Source organism: Ochotona curzoniae, unplaced genomic scaffold, assembly GCF_017591425.1.
Source record: "Ochotona curzoniae isolate NIBS_2020 unplaced genomic scaffold, NIBS_Ocur_1.0 contig_3819, whole genome shotgun sequence".
NCBI lineage: Eukaryota > Metazoa > Chordata > Mammalia > Lagomorpha > Ochotonidae > Ochotona > Ochotona curzoniae.
In genome coordinates, this window is record NW_024466004.1 from 39,110,257 (window position 1) to 39,138,123 (window position 27,867).

The 27,867-nt window shown below is 40.3% G+C and overlaps 1 protein-coding gene across 2 annotated transcripts in view; it reads left to right on the top strand.

Moving 5' to 3' along the window:
* ORC3 (origin recognition complex subunit 3) overlaps positions 1–25,049 on the top strand; it is a 61,778-nt gene extending 36,729 nt beyond the window's left edge. The window contains exons 12-20 of one of the 2 annotated variants that reach the window (XM_040983745.1): positions 7,017–7,133; positions 8,893–8,972; positions 11,763–11,896; positions 15,039–15,118; positions 15,906–16,006; positions 20,925–21,066; positions 23,051–23,167; positions 23,960–24,039; positions 24,505–25,049. In XM_040983745.1, the coding sequence (XP_040839679.1) occupies positions 7,017–7,133; positions 8,893–8,972; positions 11,763–11,896; positions 15,039–15,118; positions 15,906–16,006; positions 20,925–21,066; positions 23,051–23,167; positions 23,960–24,039; positions 24,505–24,610 (957 nt within the window). In that variant the 3' untranslated portion in view covers positions 24,611–25,049. The remainder of the gene's footprint in view (positions 1–7,016; positions 7,134–8,892; positions 8,973–11,762; positions 11,897–15,038; positions 15,119–15,905; positions 16,007–20,924; positions 21,067–23,050; positions 23,168–23,959; positions 24,040–24,504) is intronic. The other variant, XM_040983747.1, reaches the window with a different exon arrangement.
* Positions 25,050–27,867: the final 2,818 nt, after the last annotated feature.

A 27,867-nucleotide genomic window follows, 5' to 3' on the forward strand; every position in this document is an offset into this window, starting at 1 on the left:
GAGGATGGCTCTGGGGGCCAATTCTGTTAAGTTTAACTGCAGAACTACCTGGAAAGTGCATGTTCCGGGAGTGGGAGTGGCCCCGTTGGAAAATAGTGGGCGCCTATCTCTTGGGTTGCCGCTTCCACTGGAAAGCATGAAAACCAGGACTGGGGCAGCAGTGGCTAGACTGAGCAGTCCCCCCCCCCCCCCCCACCAAGTAGTGCTGGTTGGATTGAACTAGGCTTCAATGCCCATTGACATGTACGAGAGCTAAATGAGATGTGGGACAGACTGGACAAGTCTGCTGTATGTAGTGCCAAGCATGGGAACAAGGGCAGGGGCGGGCCTTGTGGGGGTTATTGCGGGTCGCTCCGACTAGGCTGCAGCTCCCACTGGTTTGTGTGAAGGCTGAATATGTGCTGGGCAGAATCAGTCTTGACTGCAACACCCATTGGTTCATGTGGAAGACAAGGCTAGAAACAGAACTGACCTAGCAATTGCTACCACTGGCATATCCATAAGCTGACTGGGGCAGTCGACTGTGCCAGACCCTGTATGGACATGCACACACAAAAGAATCAGGTCTGGAATCACTTCAGATGAAGTTTGTTTGGGTATCCCTCCAACTGAACTGCTGATCTCAAAACCCCAACCATGGAGAGAAGTATAGGTTCCATGATCTGACCATGAAGTGCAAGTGTCAAAACTGAACCTCCTCAGAGGCTCAAACAGAGCAGTGGATAACATATCAGGTGCACATGGAAGATATTTCAGTCCATTGGAACCTGCAGAGGACACCTGGTACCATAGAGGACAGAACAAATGAATCAACTACCCCAGCCAAGTGTTGGCAGTGAAAATATCGGGAAGGGGAGACTCTAAGGAAGACTATGTCAGCCAGAATTCTGGAGAGATTTCATCATGCTTGGAAAGATGAGGTTGGCAGCAGTTGAGAACTGTTGAACTATCAAAACCATTTGTGCAGTGCCCTCAGAGCATGACCCACATGGGGGAACTGGGACAGTTGGGAGGCTGGGTGGGGCTTCTCTCTTAATCTCCTTCCATTCCCCAGATACAGAAAAAAAGATTTGGGAGACAATGTTCTTACCCACTTCCCCATAGCCTTTAACCGTTTGTGCCCTAATCAACTATGTAAAGATAATCAAAATAAAATAAAAGTTAAGAAAAAAAGAAAGGGGGCCAGCTTGATGCCTCACTGGCTAATCCTCTGCCTGTAGGCACTAGCATCCATTTGGATGCCAGTGTGTCCTGGCTTTTCTACTTCCCATCCAGCTCCCTGCTTATGGACTGGGAAAGCAGTAGAGGATGATCCATACTCTTGGGAATACCAGAATGGGAAATGGCTTCGGATCAGCTCACACTTGGCTATTGCAGTCAGTTGAGGAGTAAATCAGGAGATAGAAGACCTTTTTCACTGTTTATCTCCTTCTTTCTATAAATCTGCCTTTTCAATAAAAATAAATAAATTTTCAATTAGAAAGCTTAAAAAAAATAGAAGTAGTAGACTCATACGCTGGATATATATATGTATGTGTGTATATATATATGTATTTTTTTAAATGTTTTGATCCATTGTATTGTCTTGGTGATCAAGTTTACTTTTATTCTTACTTTTAAAACAGATTATTTGTAGAAATATATTTTATCAAAAATTGAGCTGTCAAAAGGACCTGATATAGAGCTTTCAAATTTACTGTAGTTACAAAGATGCAGTATTTATTGTGTTTGAAATTTTGTTTAAATTTGATTGTACAGAGAGATTTGAAAATCCTAGCATCACAGCCTATTTGCATAATTTTCATCATTTTCTGATATTTAAAAAACATTTGGCTTTGAAATGCTGGGAAGTTTCTTAAATCCTTAGAAACTGTGACAAGTGCAAATGTTTGTGCAAATATGGGGAGAGTTGGGGAAATATTAATAGTTCTTCCTAATTAGTGTTTTTTTATGCAGTGGCTCATTGTGCAACATAACAACCACCTAGACAGATGCTTTTATCCCTTTGTGTGAGTGAGTAGAGACACAAATGGTAAAGTAGCTTACCTATCTAACATGTCACAGTTACTCAATGGAAAACCTGGCATTTAACGCCCAGGCCTCATGCCAAATGCACTTTGTAAAATACCACTAAGAATTAATATTCGCTGACATGAAAGTGCCTAGCATTTTAAATTAGTGTTTGAGAAGTCAGAAATGAAGTTTTCAAGTATTGTGGCAATAGAGCAGGCTTAGGAGACTACTTCTGTGTGTTATTTAAGAATCACTCATGTATTTGCATTGAAATCTTCCTTAAAGCTCTTTGCCATGGTTTTCAAGCCTGAAAGAGTTAAACTCCATACTGTAATTCATACTAAACTAAAAACATTAAGTCAGGGCAGTGCTGTGGTATAGTACACTAATCCTCTACCTTTAAGCGTAGGCATCCCATATGGGTGTCAGTTTGTGTTATGCTGTTCCACTTCTCATCCAGCTATCTGCTTGTGGTCTGGGAAAGCAGTAGAGGATGGCCCAAGTCCTTGGAACCTTGTACCTGCATGGGAGCCCAAGAAAAACTCCCTGGCTCCTGGCTTTGGATTGGTTTAGACAGCAAACCAGTCAATGGAAGGTCTCTCTCTTCTTGTCTCTCCTCTCTGTAACTGTCTTTCAAATAGAAATAAAATAAATTGCTGAAAAAAGTCATCACCTATGTGTGACTGTTGGACTTTCATGACATATTAATGTTTCACATCTCTATTTGTTTAATTAGATTTTAGATCCATTGAGAATGGGAAATCCTGACCTTAGGAATGTAGCGGACTGCTGTCTATTAGAAGGATTACCTGATTCAGTGTCCTCAACTTACAGGTGAAGCCCTGCTTCCCAGGGAAAGGACAGTGATTAGAAAGTTAGTGGCAGGGCAAAGACTTCTTTTCACCACTGGGTAGACTTATCTTGGTGATTCAAGAAGAAAATGTCCAAAATCGGTTCACAGGTTTGATGGAGACTTTGTTCTCACCTCTGCCCTGTTTCTTTTGATAGATGTAAAGGGCAGAAGGAGGGGGAAATCTATTTAAAACATGATAAATGGAGAAGAGAAGGGGGAACAAAAAGAGACAGCTACAATCTATCAAACACTCAGATGAACTAGGACTAGCCTGGTGTGTCACGATCTAGCAACTTAAATCCCAACCTTTCATCAAGTGCTTTTCCTGATCTAAACTGCCTCAGTAGGAATTAGAAAACCCAAAGTACAGACAGATGAAAAGACTGGCACATAGTTCACATCAGAGCTGGGATAAAGCTATGGTTTGGCATTCTTTTACAATGCTAAGTTGAAGCTGGAAAACATTGCCAGCTGAAATTTCTCACTAATCAGTAAAATAAGGCTTCGTTGTAGCAAGATAATAAAGGAGAAGCTGAATTCTCAGACAGCTGGTGGCACTTAATCCTGAAATTCAGTATAATCTTTTTTTTAATCAGTTTTTAAAAAACAGTGGATTGGTTGAAGAGATAAAATTACAGAATAGTACAGTTTTTGCATGATTTCATTAAATCTTCTTAGATGTCACTGTTTACCCCTTTACAGACAGTTATTAACAAAGAAGTGTTAAAATATAGAACTTAGAAACAAATGCAAAAGCAATGCATTATGGCAAATGTAATTAATCATTTTTCCATACCATATGTATTTAAATTATATATATATATATATATTCATTTCTTTTCTAATGAAATCAACTATAACTGCTTGGACATGTATAAACAAGCAACATAAAAGTGATTTTATTTAAAAGAATAGTGAACAAGGTAAGACTGGAGATGACTTGTTTAAGACAGTATATTTATTACACATAAGTGGCATCTGGTAATCTATAAGCTTTTTTTTTTAATAAATCATACCATTTCTTAGAGGCAATGTTTATAAATTTAGAAATTTTAGTTACCAATTCAGACTTCTGTCTTTTGAAAACTTAAGAAATCTAGGCCACATCAAATGAGACAAGTTTTTTATCTAAAAGAACCATTAGCCTTCATCTATCAATGTATTTTCTTTCTTAAAAAGATGTATTTATTTTTATTGGAAAGGCAAATTTACAGCGAGAAGGAGAGACAGATGTGCCGTCTGCTCTCTCACTCTTCAAACGGCTGCAGTGGCTGGGGCTGAGCCAATCTGAAGCCAGGGCTTCTTCCAGGTCTCCCATGTGGGTACAGGGGCCCAAAGACCTAGGCCATCCTCTCCTGCCCAGTCCATAGCAGGAAGCTGGTTCAGAAGTGGAGCAGTCAGGACACCAATCAGTGCCCAAATGGTATGCCAGCACTTGTAGAGAGAGGATTAGTCATTGAGCTACCACAGCAGCCTCTAATATATTTCTTCTCTGAGAAATATCTTGGGAATATTATGTGCCAGGTGTTGGTTGATCCTGAGAATGCAGAAATGGTCACAGCACAGAAAGTCTTTGCTGTCCTTGAGCTTTCAATCTATCCTGGCCACAAGAGAAAGTAAATATCTGTGCTAATGATAGTGTTAAAAAGAAAACAGTGAAGCAGAGAAAGGAGTATAAAGCTCAGTGCACATGGGGAATGACATTGAGATTTTAGCTAAGGGCTTACTATGAGAAGGTGAAGTTTGATTGAAGACCTAAACCAAGTTATAGAGCTTTTCATGCAAGAATCTGGAGGGAGAACTCTAAGACAGCAAGTGGGAAAGAAACAAAGTTGGAGTGCATCTGCCATTTTCTTATAGCTGTTCCTGCATGAGTGTCAACATGAGTAAAGGTTCAGAAGTCTTGTGATTCAAGGATGGAGAAAACTGTTTCTGGGAAGTGATGAATATTCCTAGCCAAAGGGTCTGCTTGAAAAGAATCTTCCTAAACACTGTTATGAAATAAAATGATGACTGCCATGACTGGTGTGCAGACAGGATGCCTAGGAAAAAGTTAATGAATGTAAAGTAGGACTAATGCTTCGCTAAGCTTTGTTTTTGCATGTGTGATTCTGCTTTCATGTATTACCTGGGAAATTTCCCCCAGCAACAAAACCTTCTTATCCATAAAGTGGAATAGAAATTGTTCTGGTTAGGTGAAGGCATTCCAGGTATGTGAGAGCAGTGAGAGGACAGGTTTTGCAGAGAAGTTAACCATTTGTGATGTGTACTGTTGCACCTGATAAGAACACATATATGGAGGAGGCAAGGAATTGTGTGTGCAGATATTTTCTACAGCGAGACCACAAGGCAAAGATTTCAGATAGTTGGAATTAATCTTTACAAATGCCTTACTAAGATTGGGCAGACCTTCTCTCACTAAGTGCAGCATAGCATGGTTTGTTCTCCAGTGATGGAAGCAAACCCCAGGTTCCTAAGTTAGGTGTCAGATGAAATAGTCTGCCATATACTATGGGAACAACTCTGACTACTATCACCCAAACACATTTTTAAGCACTGGAAATCTATTCAGTATGGGATGCACTGTTCTGTAAGAAACATGAAGGCTCTGACAACCTGGGAGAAAAATGGTCAGTTTGTCTACTCACTTACACCAGGACATATAATTCTTTGAGTGTACAACATTGCCCCATACTATGTAAAGTGTTTCTCTGTCCCTCTCTCATGTAGCTAAAATTCAGTGAGAATATTCAATTCTTCTGCAAAAAATAGGTAGTACATTCTTGAAGTATCATTTTATTCCGTGGTAGATTCTTTCTTCCCCCAAAATGTTTTTCATGCTTAAAAGTGATTAAAGCATATGTCAGGGCAAATCAGTGAATAGCTTTATGCAGTCTCTGCATAGGTTACATTAAAAATGGAATTGAAGTTTACTCTCCCAGCAGTGGTTAATGTACCCTCTGCTTGTGACCACTGTTGTTTCGGTAAGAGACCTGGTTTTCAAAGGTCAGCTCAAATGATAGGGGGAAAAATGTGTTGATACTAAAAGCTTTTCTTTCATTTGCCCTGTGCTTTCAGATAACGACCATATTTTGTTCAACAAGCAATTGATTTCTTAAGTGACTTAGTTTAAAAAAAATAAATCATATCTTTTAGCTTTGTATAAGATAAATTTGCTTCAATTTATTGATACCTGGGTGTAATTTTCTGCATGGCTTACACCAAAACTTATTGTATCCGTAAGATAATGTTGAATTCAAGACAGAACCCAGTAATGTCCTTTATTTGACTTCTTAGAGAGAAAAAAATCTGAAGAACAAACTACAGGTCATAATTTTAAGAAAAGTGCTACTGAAGTAACCAATTACAATAGGAATTGGAGGCTTGAAAGTGTTTTATACACTGTGACACTTTAAAATAATTCCTTAGCTATTTCAAGAGGCTCTAGAAATCTTAGCATTCCTCACTTTACCTCCCCTGGGTGGAGGGATAGCTTTTGAAACTAAATTGCGAAAGTAGCCATCTAGAGGGTTTTTTTGAACACTAATGTATCAATAATTGATGAGTTCTGAACTATAAAACTTATTGGCTTCAGACATCTCTTTTTCATTTTTCTCTTAATTGGAAAAGTAAACAAAAGCATTATTGAAGATTCTGAGCAAAAGGCAGGGAGTTATAAGGTTCCCCTGTTGTGTTTTCTTTTGTAGTCTCTCCTTTCTTGGCCAACAGTTATTTAGCAGGAAGATTTATGAGTGCATGTATTCAGCATTGATTACTCTAAAACCGCTCTCTGGTGGTCTCTGGCTTTGGATGCTGGTCAAGTGGGGGCTGATGGACCCCGCTCGGGTGATTGCATAGGCAGGCTTCGGCCAGGGGGCTGTGTTGCATGCTTGGTGATTCTAGAGGCCAAAATATGGTGGCAGCTCTAGAGATAGCAGGGGACTAAGTTACAGTATCAGACTTGGTGCTTAGGAATAGGCGCCTGCCTTGGTCATAGAATTTTATGTGGTCTCTCCAATTTTCATAAATTAACAAATCAGTTTGTACTTTTGAATCTTACCTGTGTTTCGGAGATTGCATATCCGTGAAACTAATTTTATTATGTCCTGTTCAGTGTCTTACATAACTCTATACTGTGTGATTTTTTTAGGAGGAAGCACAATCATTACTAGAAAACCTGCATACTTACCATGTAAATTACTTCCTGGCTTTGAAATGTCTTCATAACTTTACCTCTTCTCTTCCTAAGTACCCACTGGGGCGACAGGTAACCAAGTCTTCCTCATTTGGAATCTATACAGTGGGAATACTGCTAAGCACTCAAGCATCAGAACTGGAAATGAATCCACTTAAAATGGCAGCACAGTCTGAGTGCATTCCAGCTGTACACATTGCTGGTGATCGAAATACTGGGTTTTTGTTTGTTTTGTTTTGATAGATTCCAGTGGTAGTGTTAACCCTATAATGTATTTGTACTATGTTATTTAAAATTTCCTCTTTAATACTTCTTTTTCCCCTGTTTTGAGAGAACTGGTTCCCTGCTCTCTTAGTAAGCTGGGAAAAGGAATCTATTTGAGAATGTTCAGTGGTTAACCTTGCTTTGTACCAAGAATGCCAACATAAGGAGTGCTTCTGCTCTGCTTAGTTTTGGCCTTTGCGTCCAGCCTTCATCCTTCTGAACACCTGTAGAGTTGATGCAAATGGAACAGATCCATATTTCTTTTTTTTTTTTTTTTATTGTTGCTTACATTGTATTATGTAGTACAGTTTTATAGGCGCTGGGGATTCCCCCCACCCCTCCCATACCCCTCCCCCCATGGTGGATTCCTCCACCTTGTTGCATAACCATAGTTCAAGTTCAGTTGAGATTCATTCCTTGCAAACACATGCCTAGCATAAAGTTCAGCGTCTTATTGTCCAGATAAGTTCAGTGGCCTCTTGGGGAGACCTTCTGTGGTCTGAAGATAGGTCTAACAGAGTAAAGATCCAGTCAGTTAAAAGCCCCAACAAGGCCTCAGTATCAATATACAACATTATGGAATTAATTGACATAGTATTGGGTAAACAATATGTTAAAAATAATGCAAGTTCCATTCTTCGAAACATCTGGGTTGAGACAGTATCAATGACAGGTTCAAAAAATAACAAACAACCAAACAAAAAATTACAGGTTAAATCAAGGCAAACATGTGGTATCTAATCTTTTGGGATTCGCTCATTTCCCTTAGCATTATAGTTTCCAGTTGTGTCCATTTAGCCACAAAGAACTGCATTTTGTTTTTTTTAATAGCTGAGTAGTATTCCGTGGAGTAGATGAACCAAAGCTTTCTTATCCAATCTTCTGCTGATGGGCATTTTGGTTGCTTCCATGTTTTTGCAATTACTGATTGTGCTGCAATGAACATGAGGTACCACCTAACACCAGCAAGATTGGCCCACATAAACAAGAACACCAACGACGCTTGCTGGCAAGGATGCAGGGAAAAGGGAACCCTACTCCACTGCTGGTGGAGCTGCAAATTGGTACAGCCTTTATGGAAATCAGTCTGGAGAACACTCAAATAACTCAAAATCTGCATACCATATGACCCAGCAATAGCACTCCTAGGAATATATCCAAAACACCTGTTTTACGACAAACCAACATGCATCCCTATGTTCATTGCAGATCCATATTTCTAAATGCTCACATCCAGAGCAGAGGCCGCCCTGTGGGAGTGGCTGACTCGGGAAGTGGTTTCTGCCAAGGAGCATCTTTGCATCACTTCTGTTATTTTCCTCTTGTAGAGTAATCAGTGAAGCAAGCCAGTCCCCAAATAGTTTCATCTGAAATTTACGAAAGTTGTGTTCTTACAAAATTTTATTTATGTGTTATGGCAAATATGTTGTCATCTAAGTAAAAGGGTTGTTTTTAATGAAATTAATTTTTTGTGTATTTTAACAATGTACAAGGTTTTACCAGATGAATGTTATATAATCTGAGTATAGCTCTTTGGGTTCCTCACAAGTATGCTGTTCATTTACAGATCAGAGAGTTGTACTGTGCGTGTTTAGAAAGGAACATACGGCATTCAAAGGAGTATGCATCGGCCTTACAGCTACTGAGGTAGGTTTGGTTTCTTTATTTTTTTAATCTGCCCTAAGCTTGCCAGTAACACCTTCCTTCAGAACTTCCTGCCAAAGTTTGTTAAGTGGCCTTGTTGTGTCTGAGAACATTTATTTGTATGTTGAACTTATGCTTGTACCGTATAGTATTCTAGTGTAGCAACCACCCCTATCTTTGCTAACTTTACCTTGCTTTGAAGGAAAGCCAGGGACAGTTTAGTCAGAAATTGAGACTACGTGAGGGGAGCCCTGATGGGGATGACGTGGATCTGTCAGCTTGGAATCAGGGCAAGGAGCGTGATCATTGCAAGATGAGAACACGACAGCCCTGCCTGGCATGGGAGGGGCAGGACCACTGAGTGATGCGCTCCTTGTGAAAGAGAGAACTGCTGACTTTGATTAGAAATATAAAGGAGTACACAGAGCCCCTTGACGCCTTCTCTGCTGTGATGCTGTCTACGTTAAAGTTGGATAATTCACAAATTACTTATCTATTATATGAATAAATATTTTAGTACTATTGTCAGTTACCATCTCTCAAAAACAAATCTTTTATTTGTGTTTTTAGAAATGTATTTGTTAAAGGGCCCAGTGCAGCAGCCTAGCAGCTAAAGTTCTCACGTTGCATGTGTCAGGATTTATGGGCACCGGTTCTAATTCCAGTGGCTCCATTCCCATCCAGCTCCCTGCTTGTGCCCTGGGAAAGCAGTCAAGGACGGCCCAAAGCCTTGGCACCCTGCACCCACGTGGGAGACCCAGAAGAGCTCCTGGCTCCTGGCTTTAGATTGGCTTTAGCTCCGGCCGTTGTGGGCACTGGGGAAGTGAATCAGTGGACGAAAGATCTTCCTCTCTGTCTTTCCTCCTCTCTGTGTATCTGACTTTGCAATAAAAATAAATAAATAAATCTTTTTTTAAAAACCAGAAATTTATTTATTTTTTAAAAAGGAAATTATTTTTATTTGAAAGAAGTACAGAGAAGACGAAAGATATTCTACATCCACGGATCTTGAAATAGTCGAAATAGCGTGAGCTGAGTTGATGGGAAGCCAGGAGTTTCTTCTGCATGTGCCATGTGGGTGCAGGGGCCCAAGGAATTGTGCCATCCTCTGCTGCTTTCCCAAAACGGGGAGCTGGATCAAAAGAACAACAGCTGGACCTCAAACCAGTACCCCTGTGGGATGCTGGCACCACAGAGGCTTAGGGTACTGTGCCATGCACTGGCCACAAATATGACTTTTGAAAGTAGATATCAGGTCTTGGCGTAATGGCTCAGTGGCTAAATCTTCATCTTGTAAGCACCAGGATCCTATGTGGGTGACAATTCTTGTCCCAGCTGCTCCACTTCCCATCCAGCTCCCTGCTTGTAGTCGGGAAAGCAGTCGAGGACAGCCCAAAGCCTTGGAACTCTGCACCAGTGTGGGAGATCTAGAAGAAACTCCTGGCTCCTGGCTTCAGATAAGCTCAGCTCCGGCTGTTGTGGGCACTGGGGAAATGAATCAACAGATGGAAGGTCTTTTTCTGTGAATCTGCCATTCTAGTAAAAATAAATAAATGTTAAAATTAAGAAGTAGAAATCTACATTTTTTGGCTTCACTTCTATGTACAATGTCCCTTTTGTCTTCAATAAAAAATAATGAGCATTTGGATAGTGAGAAAAGGAAATTAGTTTTGAGATAAGTGTCTGCATACAGTTTTACAATTTTTCTCCATGGATATAATCGCTTATATGAAAATATTATTTAAAAAGCTCAAAAACTCAATATTTATTAAGTTCTGGTTTCCTCTGGGCCCTCCAAACAGATGGGCACAGTAGGAGGAAAATTGACACTGAAAAGCACTTTAAATCCAGACTTAATGACACAAATATTAGTGAACTAACAGGTGCAGTGAAAGATAAGAAACTAATTTCATGCTATTTGGGAAAAATTACTCCCCATGGAAACTCAGTTTTCACTGAAAGGCTATCTTTTTATTCTCAAATTCCAATAACATTTCTTTGTACTTATACAATTCCTTCAATTAGGATATTCCTGGGACTTCTCTTGCTTTTTCTTTAACAAACATTCCTTCCTATCAAATACCCAGCTGCCTTGCTGAGCACTGACTGCAGTATGGGATGCAGACATCTCACACAATATCTTTTATTGCAATGTCAGATATATAGAGAGAGGAAGAGAGACAGAGAGGAAGATATTCTGTCCATTGATTCACTTCCCAAAAGACCACAACAGCTGGAGCTGCACCAATCTCAAGGCAGAAGCCAGGAGCCTCTTCCAGGTCTCCCACGCAGGTGCAGGGTCCCAAGGCTTTGGGCCATCCTTGACTGCTTTCCCAGGCTACAAGCAGGGAGCAGGATGGGAAACAGGACTGCCCAGGTGTATTAACAGGGAGTTGGATCAAAATTGGAACAATCGGGACTTGAACCAACCTGCATATGGAATGCTCGTTTCTATTTCCCTTGAAAGGCAGGTAAAGTAAGGGTCAGACATGTGTAGCAAACTTGTTCAGTGTTATAAACATGGCAAATGCCAGAGCCAAGCTATAAACCCAGGTCTTTTTAAATGGTTTGAGTTAAGCTTTGAGAATTGAGAATTGAGTTAAGCTTTACCATGAGAATTGTTCAAGAATACTTCTGAATGTCACATACAGTAAGGAGAATATCACCCCAGGGGTTGGTGTCTGTTAATGAAGAATGTATCTCATCTCCCAAGCAGAAACATTGAGTATATAGAAAACGTTTTTAAGTGTGTTAGTTCTATTGTATTATATCTCCTGTCTTATTCTGTTCTAGGATGTTGGCAAAAGATGAACTGATGACCATGCTTCAGAAATGTTCCAGTGTTTTTAAGTCCTCTTCTGAAAATCAGCTTGACAACACAGCAAAGAAAATCGAGGAGTTCCTGGCCCAGTTTGAGAGCCTTGATGGTGAGACTATAATATCCTGCCCCTCTGCTGGCTTTGACATTGACTGAACTAAACTGACATGGTAAATACCAGGTTCTGATGTGGTAAGAGACAGAGATCTGAGCCCATCCAAAGGCAGCAGCTTCTTCCGGGTCTCCCACACAGGTGCAGGGTCCCAAGTCTGTGGGCTGTCCTCAACTGCTTTCCCAGGCCACAATCAGGGATCTGGATAGGAAGCCGGGTTGCCGGGATTAGAACCAGCATTCATATGGGATCCCGGGAATGCCAGGTGAGGACTTTAGCCTCTACACTACCGTGCCAGGCCTTAGATGCTTTTTTTTAAATATATCATCAAATCTTTGTAGATTGCAAAAGCATTGCATAAACCAATTGTAAGCCTGAAAAGTTAATATCTACGAACTGTTTCCATAGCAGTGAGGTTCAGTGTTATGCTGATAACCAAAATATGTAGAAAGCTTTAATCTGATTTGCAAAAAGTTGAATCTTTCAGTCCTGTGTGAGTTAAGGCAGCCTGGCATTCCTCAGTAGTAGAGGGTTTGCATGATCTCCACATGTATTTGCTGAAGTGCTGGAGGAGCCTCATCACATATAGGCTTCTCAGCTCATCACAGCTTCTCCTCCGAGGTCTCTTCGAACTGGTGGGCTGTCAATTTCACTGCTTTCCTCTACTTAGGGAAAGTTTTTTTCTTTTAAATTTTTTTTTTTTTGGAAAGTCAAAGTTGAGAATAGGCAGAGAGAGATAGCAAGGTAGAGATCTTGTATGTGCTGGTTCACTCTCCAGATAGCCATAGTGGCCTGAGCTATGCCAAGCCAGATTCAGAAGCCAGAAACAACTTCTGCGTCTTACATACGGCTAGCACAAACCCAAGAGCGTGGGCCATATTCTGCTGAAAGATGCTTAGGCCATTAGCAGAAAGTTATATTCACTGAGCAGCTGGGACTTCAAGCAGCACCTGTGTGGAATACTTGCATTACACATGGCAGCTATGCCACACACTGGGCCTGATTTAGGGAAATTTGTAATGGATATTGCAAAAAGAAGCAGCTTGGTTTATAAGGACATAGACTTGGACATGACATGGTGAAAATATCTCACTTGTAATTATCATTTTAGTTTGTTCTGTTTGTCAAGTGTCCCTTTCTCTTAAAACTCCTCTGCTTTCGGCCTGTTCAGTAGCCTGGCAGCTAAAGTCCTTGCCTTGCATGTGCCAGAATTCCATATGGGCACTGGTTCGAATCCCAGCAGCCCTGCTTCCCATCCTTCTCCCTGCTTGTGGCTTGGGAGAGCGGTCGAGGATTACCCAAAGCTTTGGGACCCTTCGCCCCCATGGGAGACCCAGACGAAGCTCTGGGCTCCTAGTTTCAGATGGGCTCAGATCTGGCCATTGCGGCCACTTGTACTGGTTCTTTCCCCCCAAGGTTTGTAATGGCTAGCACTGTGCCATGTTGAAGCAAGGAGACAGGAGCTTCATATGGTCTCCCATGTGGATGGTGGGTGCCTAAGCAATTGGTCCATCCTCTGCTGCTTTTTCCAGGCCTTTAGCAGTAAGCTGAGACAGGAACCAGTGCAGATAATGAGATGTCAACATTGTGGGAGGCAAAATTTGCCCACTACTCTACAGTGCTGGCCCGAGGAAACTGCTTCTATACAAATCACTCCATATTCCTCCATAGCCACTGAGTGCTCACACGTAGAAGAGGAAGAAAACATTGCTTAACTGGAATGCCAGGTGCAGTCACAATGAGGAAGTTCTCACATTTACCACATGGTTCCCTTTCAGGTTATTTGTGGGCATTCCTCTTTTGCCACTGCAGTACAATCTGGGCCACTTTTCAGAATATGAAACTTGTAAAGGGCCACGGGTTAGTGGCATGAAGTCCAGCTACAGCCAGAAGATTCAGAGAGACAAAGTGACTTGTTTGAGATCACACAGCTAGTTAGGATAGAACCAATTCATTGTTTCTTTTTTAATCATGCATAACTTAAATGTCTTCTAACCATGATCACTGGACATAAGTAGTAGAATTGATTTAATAAGGATAAACTTCAATCTTTCACAGCATTGAATTCATAGGGATTTTTTAACAAAGAAAGTGAAGATTTGTTTTAATTAGAATGCATGTAACATGGAACAAGTACACTGACAGTCAAAGAGTGCAGCTTTTCAGAATGGGAGGTAAGAGATTAAGATGATTTACACGCTGAAGAATGAAAAATTCTACAAAATAAAACTACTGTGTTTAAAAAAAATGTCTGAGATTATTTATTAATAAATGACCTTAAAATGCCTCATGTTGCGTACGTAAAAATATTTGACTACATGCTATCTTTTGTTGCTTGGCATTTAATTTACACTGTTTGGGGTTTAGTATGACAACTGGGGAAGTTTAAGTAGGGCAGAGTGATATATCAGATTTATTTTTAAGGCTGTGCTATGTTGATGAGATTAGACAATGAATTAAATAGCTATTTCAATCTTAATGTCTTTCTAGAGCTAGAAATTATCCTTAGCTTAAAAGAAAGTTCTTTTTGGGAACAGTGCATATTTTCCAGCTGTACCTAAGACAGGAGGTCTTAGATTTAGGCCAGATGGTCCAGTTCACATCCTTGCTTTATGGGTGTCCTGAAGCAGCTCAGTTACACATTTGCCTGGTTAGCTACCCGCCTCCCCCTTGTTGAAAGAACCATGATACACTTTGTTTTCTTAGATGAGTTGAACACTGTCTCATGGTTGAGTCATTATGCTCAAATACATTGTTTCAGATACAGTAAAACTGAAGTCAGCTAGGATGTAGGATGTGTCAGTTACAGTCTTGGCATGATCAAAGGAAAACAATTTAAGTTTGTATGATTTTTTTTAAAGCTGTTTATAACAGCACAAATATTTGAGGCTTTTGGCTATTACCCTGAGTGGTTTTCCTTTGGTTATATTGTTTTCACTTTGGTAACAGTTCTGAAATTTAGTAGCTGGCTTTGTGAAAGCCTCAGGACAGCCTAAATTCTGTACTATTTATTGATATTTAGTTTCTGGACAAAATCATTTATTTGAGAAAAGCTTTTACTTCCTTTGGATTAGTACAAATGTGTGTTCTCTTGACTTGGATTTACTGTAATTGATATATATTGGTTTTGTATTAAAAGCAGATGTCAAGGAGGAAGAAGACAGTTCTGGGTCACAGGCAAAGGGACTTCAGAAGACAGACCTCTATCATCTTCAGAAGGTCAGGCCACTCTCTTCCTTCCAGCTACATCCTGTGAGACTCCCTTTTTTCATTTGTGCCCCGGATTAGCTCTGCCTTAATATCTTTGTTTTCATTTTTAAACCACAATTAGGAATAAAGATGTCTGTTAATTCACTTATAAATTAAATATCCTGTTTACCCCACGGTCATCCTCACTATCCATGTGCTGCTCAGTCTAGAGTTTACCAGCCAACATAGGTGGAAGCTGGTCCTGCAAGCTCAGGAAAAAACAGAAGTAATTCTATGGGAAAGTGGAACGTGGTGCAGAAAAAAAAAGTCAGGTTATCTGATGTGTTTTGCTGTGTGAGCGAGTTGAGTTTCAGAAGAGCCATAATCACCTAATCACACTAGATTTGAGCCACAATATTTCTGCTAATATTGCTTCTCTGATAATTCTGTTTTTGGAATCTTGATTGTCAAGGAACTTTGTTTTATCCTGATACCAAATTATAATGTAGAAAAGATTTTATATCCAAGTGAAACACAACACATGGAATTTGTTTTGCTAGTTATCAGAAGGCAAGGTTCTTCTCAAATCTTTTCTTTAAGAACTAAGAATATGCGCAGTGAATACTCTGCCACGTAACTTCATCACTGCTTTTTTTCTTTCTCCGAAAGTTTCTTTGTATATGCTTAAAAACCAGACTTCAACACTAAAAGTAAACAATACCCATCTTGATCTGGTTCCGTTTCATCTTATGGAATGGGCACCATTTGCTTCCAGCTGGCTCGGAGTCACCTGAAAAGTATGTTCTTTCATCCATAGTCCCTCCTGGAAATGAAGGAGTTAAGAAGAACAAATAAGAAGCAAACCAGGTTTGAAGCACTCAGAGAAAAGGTTGTGGACTTCATTGACTGTCTGGTGAGGTAAGTTAAGAGTCATAAGTTGTGCTGTTTTTCCAAACAAGACTGATATAGTAATGCGACCCAGAATATTTTCTCCTAGATTAGACTTTATCCTTTTCCATTTGCTTCATTCAGCTTCAGCTGGTAATTTTTCTCTTCTGTTCTTACCAAGGTGTCAGATCAAAGGATCAGGTTCATGAATTCCCTGTCAGTTCCAGGAAGCAAGTTTAAATATGATCTAGTTCACTAGACCAGCTGGAGAGAAATCTCAGGATTAGAAAATGTTTTTCCCTCTTCTAATATCAAAATGTTCACATTATACTTTATCTTTGTTATGTCTTTACAAGGAGTTTGCCTGTTTCCTGGATCTGGGCCAATTCCAGGAAACAAACAACTCACCATATTGCTCTATTTTGCCCTGAATAAAGAACTTACAAAAAGAGTAGTGTAACTTGGATTTGGGCAATAAATTCATATGGAGACATGCTCAGTAAGTACAGAAGTCTACCTGTGCAGTCTGGATCGTAAGAGGATTCCTTGTTGGGAAACCCACATCATCTTGATTCAAGAATTTCCCAAAGCTGCTTTAGTATCTAAGTTACTGTTCATGAAGTTAGATATGCTATACTTAAAACCGAGAAATGTGCAGAAGAAATTAAATGTTTTCATAGAAAGTGGGAAAAATGAAAACCCTCTGTTCTGTTTTTGTAACACTAATTCAAACCCAGCAATAGACTAGGCACTGAATGTAGTACTGAAAAAACAGATGCTCAGTTTCTGAAGGTGGAGTGCTTGCCTGGTAAATGCCATGTCCTTCCTGGAAGGAAGAAAGTTCCATTTTCTAGGACATGGCAGGGGTAGAGTCATTGTTTCTCATCATTAGGGAGAAGTTGCTACTGCTACACAGGAAGTCTAAAGTGGTTGACTAAGTATTAACAGAAAGGTGCAGGAGAAGTATGTATCTCTTCAGCAATGAAGCTCTGCAACAATAAGCAGACCTTCGTAGTGAAAACTTATGATCTAAAACTAAGAGTTAACCTCGCCTGCCAGGTCTTGCTGTTTGCTCATGTAGTGTCTAGCCCGAGCTCCTCATTCTTCTCTTTTACTGCATTGTGACCATTACAGTCACTAACAGTAGCTTTGCAGTGTGATCTGGCAGAAGCAATGTGGTTTCTAGAAGCCAAAGTCCACTTGCTCACATCCCAGATCGTAGGCCCTGAAACTCCACAGCAGTCATTCTCCTTTCATGATCTTTGACCTAATATACCTTTCTGCCCTTCTCAGCAATTACTGAAATAATATTGAGCGTGGTTTAAATATAATGTTTTAGGTAATCAAAAAATCTTCCACAATAGGATTTACTGTCTTTACCAAGATGGGCTGGCTGCAGGGAAGAGATGAGGACTGTAGTGTGGAGCCTCTATGACCTGTGCAAAGCCCCAGTCACGGTGTCCCGATGTGCGTCTCCATTTTCCCTCACCGCCGAGGGCCACCGCGCAGGTTTTAGAGGAGCTCTGGTGAGCAGATTACAAGTACAGTTAAGCAGTTGCCTTCAGGTGGCAAGGTTCGCAGGACAGCGTGCATAGCTCTTGGCAAAAAGTGACTGGTGAGAGAGTAAACTGCCACATTTTAGAGCCTAGACTGGGGTGCCACTTTGTAAGTTAATGCAGCCATGATTTTGTAGCCCTTGTTGATTCTAATCTTAATAGTTGGGACAGAAACATCTCTTTGGAGTAGTACCTCTCATCTGCTTGTAAATTCTCATCTGAATCTGAAATAAACATTATGCAGTTCCCTAAATGCCAGACTCATGTATTTCTTATTCTCATTGCAAGTTGTAGAAGTATATTTTTACACCAGCCTCCGTCCAAGTCTGCAATTGGACAAAAAGTCTATTATTTTGTTATTATCATTTATCTTATGTAGCCCAGTAGAAACAAAATAAAGGCAGGTAGTTTCATTATACCTCTGATGGAGGTTCTCTAAAGGCATCTACAAAGGTTTCTCACCTTGAGAATTGCCCAAGCCTAAAGCCATTTAAAAAGGAGAGGAGTGCAAGTGTGACACAATAGCTGGAGTCTCCGAAATTAAGTCTACCTGGTTACCTTATTAGATTTCCAATCATTATTACCTAGTAGAGACTTCAGGAAGGTTTTCGAATGGCAGCCATGTGTGTAATAATTGAGAGCGTGCTATATTAGGCTGGTGTAGCAACTTTATGGTAAGAAGTTACAAACTGGTAGTCAGCCAGCATTAGAGACAGGGAACATCACAGATAACATTTCCTGAGAAGTTTTGGGGTTTAGAATGCACATCTTTCGTGAGAGTCAAGTCTGTTAATTTTTAGACTAGTGGAACACAAATGGTTAACTCTGCACCTGGTAAAACTGGGCACAAGCAGAATGACCTTGAAGATGGCACACTGGCATTTCATTGCCTGATTCTGCTGACTTGACTCTTTCACAGTTCCTTGCCAGGGACATATTAGGATAAGACCAGTGTGTATTGTTGAGTCCAGTAAGCACACATTAAGGGGCTTTTTGCTCAGCCAGTCCGACATTACCACAGGTGGACGCAGGTTTCTGCAAAAATACATGGCCCTTTTCCACACACACGGCATAAAAAGACAAGTGCCCAAAACCTGAGGGGCCTTGTGTCCGACCACCCCACTTGCTGCCCAGGTGAACCAAAATCCTGCTTTACTATGCATTCTTCTACAAGGAAAGCCTTTTCTAGCTTGACCTATTGTCTCCAAACCTACATCTCAAACTTATCAGTCAGAATTAAACACTTTTGGTAAACAGGGCTTGTTCAGTTGACTCTGGAAGAAGGAAAAGAATCTAGAAGTGGAATGAGTATAGTAATGCAAGAACAGATAGAAGAGGAGGGGTGAAGAGCAGTGTGTATGTTGACTGTTCCTTCACTCAAGCCACTGCCCACAAAAGAGTAAAGCAGGTGTAGGGGCAATCTCTACAACTGGTACCGATTTCAGGGACAAAGACAAGACACCTGGAAGGACATGCCTGTGGTGACTGCCCTAACAGATGGTTTTGTTCTGCCTGGGCTGGTAGGAAAATGAACACAGTCTGTAATGTCTTTCATATAGCCCACAGTGGAAAAAGAAAATCTCAAGTCACGTGTAAGGTTTTTTTTTTTAATATTTATTTTTATTAGAAAGGCGTGTTTACAGGGAGGAGAGATCTTCCTTCCGTGGGTTCACCCCCAAATGACCAACCACAACAGCTGGAGCTGAGCTGATATAAAGCCAAGAGCCTATTCTTGGTCTCAAAGCTTTCAGTCATCTTCTACTGCTTTCCCCGGCCATAAGCAGGGAGCTGAATGGGAAATGGAGCGGCTGGAACATGAACTGGGGCCCATATGGGACTCTGGCACTTGGAAAGTGAGAATTTAGACATTGAGCCATTACAGCTAGCCCACGTGTAAGTTTAAAAGTAGTTGTTTAAAAGAGAAATAGGGAGACGAAAAGAGAGAGACAGAGAATTTTCTGTTTACTGGTACAATGCCCCATGTCCACTGCTTCCAGGGTTAAACCACACCAAAGTGAGGAACTGGAAACTCAGTCCAGGCCTCCCATGTTGGTAGCAGTGACATTACTTGAGCAATCACCCGCTGCATTCCAGACTGCGTAGTAGTCAGGAGGCGGAAAGGAGAACAGACCCAGGCACCCCAGCAGGCCACTCATCTCCAGTTTCCTTAAATTCATCCAGGCTGGAGGCCAGCATTTAATGCTTTCAAGAACTAAATGCTTGCTCTAATAGAGGATGTAGATACCCATTTTTCTAAAAAGTTAACTATGAAATGTTCAAGCAATGTATATGTTTATGACATTCCTTTTTGTAGTAGTTTCTTTTAGTGTAAAGTTTGGAAGAAGTTTTGAAAAACAAGTACTTCTTGGGCCCAACACAATGGCTCAATTGGCTAATTTTCCACGTTGCAAGCGCCAGGATTCCAGATGGGTACCTATTTGTGTCCCAGCTGCTGAGCTTCCTGGCCAGCTCACTGCTTATGGCCTGGGAAAGCAGTAGAGAATGGCCTACAGCTTTGGAATCCTGCACCAGCATGGGAAACCTGGAAGAAGCTCCTGGCTTTCGATAAACTCAGTTCCAGCCATTGTGGTCATTAGTGGTCTCTACATAAATATGCCTTTCCAAAAAAAAAAAAAAAATCCTTTAAAAACTTTTTAAAGAGCTATTTAATTTTTTTTTAAAGATTTATTTTTATTATTTTATTTATTGGAAAGGCGGATATACAGAGAGGAGAGACAGAGAGGAAGATCTTCCACCCAATGATTCACTCCCCAAGTGAGCACAACGGTCGATGCTATGCCGATCTGAAGCCAGGAGCCTCTTCCGGGTCTCCCACACGGGTGCAGGGTCCCAAAGCTTTGGGCCATCCTCGACTGCTTTCCCGGGCCACAGGCAGGGAGCTGGAAGGGAAGCAGGGCTGCCAGGATTAGAACCGGCGCCCATATGGGATCCCGGGCGTGCAAGGTGAGGACCTTAACCACTTGTGCCACCGCGCTGGGCCCGAGCTATTTAATTTTTTAAAAGAGTTACAGAGAGGAGAGCCTGAGATGGTCATCTTGTTCACTTCCCAAGTGGTAGTATGGCCAAGACCAGGCAAGGCCAAACCTGAGTCTGACAAGTGGATGCAGGGCTGAAAGCACTTGGGCTGTCTTTTGCTTTTGGATTGGAAGTGGAGCAACTGATACCTAAACTAATGCTCATATGGGATGCCGGCACATCAGTCCTAAGAAGTACAATTTGAAGTAAAACTGTGCATTGGGCCTAATACTTGGATTTTTCTCTCATTTCATTTTGCTCAGAGTCTGTGGCAAGACGTCCTCCATTGAGCAGACAAAAATGAAAACAAACCCTTGCTTATCTAGAATCTAATACTAGACTTTGGCCTTTTTCAGAGATTATCTTTTGCCTCCAGAGACACAGCCTTTGCATGAGGTGGTTTATTTCAGTGCTGCCAACACCCTTCGTGAACACTTAAATGCTGCTCCACGAATAGCCCTCCATACTGCACTCAACAATCCTTACTATTATCTCAAGGTAAGAAACAGATTCAGTTATGAGGTTAGCTAAAGCCTGGGAGTTCCCTGTTACAAAATGGTATGAATTTTTAGCTCTAGTTTAATGAAAGTTGGCAGCTTAGGACCTAGATTGCACTAATTCTGTCTTGGAAGTTTTCTTACTCAGTGAAGGCAGCAATCTGTAGTCAACTAATGGTGACAATTTTTGACCATTTGTCAACTGTCTGCCCTTTGTGTTATAAACCCAGCCAGGTAGGTACTAAGATTCAGGAGCGTGATGCTACTTCTCCCCTGAAAATAAAGGAAATGTTTCTTACAGATCTAACCAAATAATAGATGAAACAGAACAGCCTGGTGAAATTAAATACCCAAATGGCTGCATTTAATGGATAAGGAAAGTCAGTTTGAATTTGCATCAGAATCTAAAGGAAACAAAGGTCTGAGTAACTTTAGGAAGCTTATACAGAGTTTGGCAACTAACCCATCAAACAGACTCCTAAGCAATACACTGCGTTAAATCTAGACAGTTATTATTCCTAAAATACTATAAGGACAGCTTACCCATTTAGAGTTTTTTTTTAAAAAAAGATTTATTTTTATTATTTTTTCATTGGAAAGGCGGATATACAGAGGAGAGACAGAGAGGAAGATCCTCCATCCGATGATTCACTCCCCAAGTGAGCACAACGGCCGGTGCTATGCCGGTCCAAAGCCAGGAGCCTCTTCCGGGTCTCCCACACGGGTGCAGGGTCCCAAAGCTTTGGGCCGTCCTCGACTGCCTTCCCGGGCCACAGGCAGGGAGCTGGAAGGGAAGCGGGGCTGCCGGGATAGAACCGGCGCCCATATGGGATCCCGGGCGTGCAAGGCGAGGACCTTAACCACTGCACCACCATGCTGGGCCCTCCATTTAGAGTTTTTAAAACTAGCTTTCTTATAGCCAGGTAAGATGATCACATTAAGGAGAGAGGAAAAAGGGAGAGACACAGAATATTTTGGGAAGAGTTGTTGTCAGATGTTACTTAGATATCGACTCTATGACAGCATGAAGCTCTTGGTTATCAGTTTCTTGTTGCAAAATGGCACACAAACACGCCAAGTGATGCCAGGGAATAGAAACAGTATAAATGAACCAACCTGTGGTTCTCAAAGATAATAGAATTTTAATAATTATTATGTTTACATAACAAATCAGCTATTGTTAACAAAAAGTCACACATTAAAAACTCTTAATCCTGGCCTAGATACACATGTTAAGATTTTGTGGCTCTTGATAACTATCATGAAATTCAAACAGTTGAAAAACCACTGAAGGCTTCTAAAAGGGCTTAAGATCTATCTCCAGTGCTGACAATTTACATTCCCGGTCATGGTAGGCTTTATAGATTTATTTTTCTTGGAAAGGCAGATTAGACTTATGGAGAGGAGAGACTGGGAGTCTTCCATTTGCTGGTTCACTCCCCAAATGGCCATGATGGCCATAGCCGAGAAGGCAGGAGCTTTTTTTCGCATCTCCCATGCAGGCCAGGTTCCCACAGCTTAGGACCATCCCCACTGCATTTCCAGGCTACAGGTAGGGACCTGGATGGGAAATGGAATATCTGGGACATGAACCAGCACTCTTGGGATGCTGACGCTTGCAGGCAGAGGATCAGCAAATTGTGCCACTGCACGGGCCCTGGGTTGTACCATTTTATGAAATAATCCCAAAGAATTCTGTAAACTTTTTATGACAATCAGAAATGCACTATAATCTCAGAAATTAACAATTATTAACCTGAGAAGTGTACTTGAATTCTAAGAATGTTCTTGTGTCTAGGAGCCAGAGGGACTTTGACCAAGGCCTAAATCTAAACAAGAACTGAATAACTACAGAAGAGTAGTAGACTAAAAGGACACCAGAGATACTTCTGTTATACATCTAGGTTAGCGGTTGCATTAATGTCTGATTTGTATTCCTCATCATCTGAAAATAGTAGTTACCTTACTTCACTGTATTTTTTTAGAATGAAGCCCTGAAAAGTGAAGAAGGCTGCATTCCCAATATTGCCCCAGACATCTGCATAGCATATAAGTTGCACCTGGAATGCAGCAGGCTAATCAACCTTGTGGACTGGTCAGAGGTAGGTTAAAGAGACAAGAGCAGACTGTCTTGTTCTAGCCTGCTCTATGAGAGCTTTACTAGAACACTTTCTTTTATTACCTTGTAACTTATTTTTCAATACCTGTCTTTTGTTTGGAAAGGTAAACTGCCTGGTACTTCCAAAGAAACACCACAACTCCAAAACTGCTGTTTTCTGATCTCATACTCTTCAACCCAGCCAGTTCTGTGTTGATGCCAGATCAAAACAAATATGAAACATAACTGGATACTTGGCATTAAGCAGAAGCTAAACAATTTAGGTTATGTTATTCCACAAAATGAGGCATATTATTATCTAGAATTTCCCTTTTTACGTTACATTTTTTAAAAAATGGAATGACTACAAAACAGATTTTGCAACCAGGAAGTACAAGGAACACTTGGTAGAGGATGAACTGTTGAAAACCCTGGGTTTACAGTTGTCTTACACTATTTGAAAGTATCCGTAATTGGCTGCTTAGAAGAAAAACAGGCAATTCCCTAGGTGAGGAAGATTGATAGAGAAAATGAGGCTTGTTTACCTTTGGATAAGTTGCTTCTTAATTTTCTCTACATCTTTGAAACAAATTATAAAGTTGCATTTTAACGTGTAATTGAATGCTCCTTGGGTCTTTTCAGAATGCGAAATGTGATATACTTTTAAAACAAATGTGCCAGCTATTAGAAGCAGCAGTGTTGGATTTGGCTTAATTACTAAACCATCGGAAGTACAATAAAAGATGTTTGGCAACTGTGGAAATTTTTATTTTCCTCTGTCTTATGTATTCAAAAGGCTTTTGCAACAGTTGTCACAGCTGCTGAAAATATAGATGCAAAGTCTACACCTTCTGAAGAAATGAGTGAAATTATCCAGTATCCTTTTACCAGCTCTACATTGGTCCAGACACACATATAATGTAAGTTTATAGATCTATGAATCTTCACGTGTATTACAGACCTTATTATGGTATTAGCCATAACATACCCAAGTAATTGTTAACTTTTAGATACTCAAATTTTTTTTCTTGCTTATATTCCAAAACTTGCCAAAATGAAAACTGTCATTGAATCTTGTATTTTGCTAATATACTCTCAGGAATAGTCATGGGATGAGGAAAGGGATGTGATTTTTATTCTATATGAAAAATTAATTTAGGCGTTGCATCCTTTTGTTTGTGGATTCTAATTTCATTTCATACTTCCGAGTAAATGAATATAGCTTAATTTAGAAATGAATATTTAAAATGTCTATTTGTTTGTCAACTAGTATTTTATCACTGAGATCTTAACCTTTGTCAAAAATACAACACAGCCAATTTCCTTAGCCTTATTCTCCAGTGCTCGGTTTATCAGAGCCGTTTCTGAACTGGAACTTTTAGGATTTATAAAACCAACCAAACAGAAGACTGATCATGTTGCACGACTAACATGGGGAGGCTGCTAGAAAGAAAATTATTGGATTACACTGCACTAGAAAAGACACGGCTAACCCAAACAGGTGTAAGTCATTTTCAGAGTAGTTTAGAATCCAACAATGATTACATTTTAACTAAGATTTCCTACAGGTTATATTAATTACTATACTAAGTCATTACTACGTTATAAATAAGCCATTCTTAAACATAGTATATAAATGTACTAAATTCCTTTATCCAGGAATAAATTATTTGCAATTGGCTCAGCAATACTCATTCCTCTCTTTAGTATGTATACAGTAACAAAAAAGCTTTCTCCTGGCTATTACCTAACATCCTAAATTACCCATCTCCTGTGTAATGGCCGTATATGTTCTACTTCTGGATAACCCATCATGGAGTCTTAAGAGTCTACAAGGCCTGGGCCCGGCACAGTGGCCTAGCAGCTGAAGTCTTCACCTTGAACATGCCAGGATCCCCATATGGGCGCCGGTTCTAATCCCGGCAGCTCCACTTCCCATCCAGCTCCCTGCTTGTGGCCTGGGAAAGCAGTCGTGGACAGCTCAAAGTCTTGGGACCTTGCACCCGTGTGGGAGACCCGAAAGAAGTTTCTGGATCCTTCTGGATCCTGGCTTTGGAGTGGTGCAGCACCCACCGTTGCACTCACTTGGGTACTGAATCATCGGACAGAAGATCTTCCTCTGTGTCTCTCCTCCTCTCTGTATATCTGACTTTCCAATAAATAAACCTTTAAAAAAAAAAAGTCTACAAGGCCTTTAAACTTTAAACTACAATCCAGACTTTAAAAACAGATTCAGATGAAAAGGCTCTTACACCATCTTATCATCAACACTGAAAGAAACAAAGATACCTAAAAGCTCTTTATGGCTTGTTCTTCCCAAGAGAATTCCAATCACCTTGCCAAACAGCACTGTGGAAGGAGGGGGTGGGGGTGGGGAAGAGACTGCCTCTAGGGAAAACTGATAAAATGCTTTCAGAAAGACAATGGTAAAGTAGCCTTTTATTCAGGAGAATCAGGACTGTCACTGTTAAGAAATTTGTGATAGGTATCAGAGTATATTGGCTGAAATCCCAGCTCTATGCCCAATTTTAGCTTCCCACCAATTGTAGATTCTAGAGGCAACAGATGACGGCTCAAGCAGTGAGTCCATACTACTGACAATGGCGAACCTGATTTCAAGTTCTGGCTCCTGTCTTCTGCCTGGCCCTGTTGTAATGTTATTGCCATTTGAAGAGTGAACCAGCAGAAGTATCAGTCGTCCTTGGGGATGGGGCGTGGTTATCCCTAAATGGGGGCATGAATCTGGGCCTTTGCCAAATGGACATGACCAAATAAATTTCTTCTGTGTAAAGTCTATGAGTCCGTGAGTTACCTTTTATATCAACTGCCCCTAGTTAATTGTGCGGTGACCCATGAGTTTTCATTTGTTTGAACAATGGTTAATAAAGGCATTGTCTTTTTTAGGTAAGAAAAGCAACAATGAAGAAGGTTTCCCAATACTTCATGTCATTTTAATAACACCATTTCTGTGTACAGGGTGGCTTCCTCCAACTTTTCAACGATCCAGATAACCACCAGAAAAACTTTAGAAACCATTTCCTTAAAGAAGACCCCTACACTCTGTAAAAGTTTAGAGTGGAATCAGATTCTCTTCTCAGCATGGGTTGTCTGAATGGTTCTGCTTTGCTTCCAATTTTGTTAAGTATTTAACTTCATGTGACTTTAAAATGTAGTTTTTAAAGATTAGATTAAGCAAGACCAGCAAGACAAACTGTCCTATTTTCAGAAAATATCCAAAGAATTATAAAATTAAAACACACAGCCCTCATTTGTATTAAATATTGGAGCACTCTGAAGCCAGCCTATGTATTGTTAGTTAATTCTGTGCGTATTCCCTAATCCAAGACAAACCTAGTCAAAAGATTTTATGGGATATTCCAATTCACTGTCTTAATGTTAAAAATATATTTACCTGATATAGTCATTTAAAACCCTTCTCTAGGCACTGTGACCAAAGATCCTTGCCTTTACTGCATTCTAGCAGAGGAGTAGAGCAAGTACGTTACTGCAGAGTAGGAAGCGGAGTGTCAGGCAGCCATCTTAAAAATTGGTCAGAGTAGGCCTCACTTAGATGAGCAAAAAAACTCAAAAGACAGAGAATTACCCCGTGAAGTCTTAATAGCAGAAGCACTCGAGGTGCAGAACAGCAGTAACAGGTCCTAATGCAAAAGTGGCAAAGGTGGCCATTGTGGGTAAGGTAGAATGAGCAACAAACAGAATGGTAACGCGGGTGTGGTACAAAAAGACCACTGTAAGCTCTGACTTGGTCCTTTAAAGGTTTCAGCTGTTGTGAGAAGACAATGGGATGAATGAATGAAGAGATCCAACTGGGGCAAAGTAAAATCCAATTAAGAGACCACTGAAATAACCTAGGCAAGCTAAGACCTCCCATGTTGACATTTTGGCAGCAACTTTACCTGGAAACCAAGAACCCATAAGGAAGTTCAAAACTACTTTTGGCTGAAAACCTAGAACAGAGCTTTCATTAATTCATCAGAAACATATGGATGGAAATTTTCTAAGAGACAAAAATAATAATTTAGGTTTGGGACACAATTTTGAAATGTCTATTACATACCCACGTGGAGATGTGGAACAAGAAGTTGAACATAACCTGCCTATTATGGCTAGGTAAGGATACCAACATAGAGATTGAAAATGGCTTTAGTAAACCACTCTGTATTTCTTAAATGCTAATGGACACATGAATTACCCAGGGAGGGTCTGTCTTGTAAAAGTCCTCTACCATGTTCAGTTAGGTCAATTATGTATGCATATGCCCCAGTACACTTAGATTGGCTTAAAATTAAAGAAGTAACTGAAATTAGGTTTCAAAAACTCATGAAGCATTTTCTTTTTTTTACTCATCTCATTGTAAGAAAGGGATCTTTAGAACAAATGCATTAAGTGTTAAATTTGTTGACTCAGGCATATTATTAATCTTTGTTTTTAGAAAGCCTAGTTTCTCCAGGTAATCTTTAAGGTACAAAATCCTACAGCTGGTAAAACTAATCTATTATACCTACATTCTACCATTTAGCAAATTATAAAAGTTTAGAATCACAAGTTAGTTTTTGGAAGCACCACACAAATCATAAACCTTAACCGGAAAATTAATTTCATTGATTACTGGAAAATACTTAAATTTAAAACACTGGGTTTATTCGAATACTACCCATCTGTACATTTAAAAAACAAGCAGAA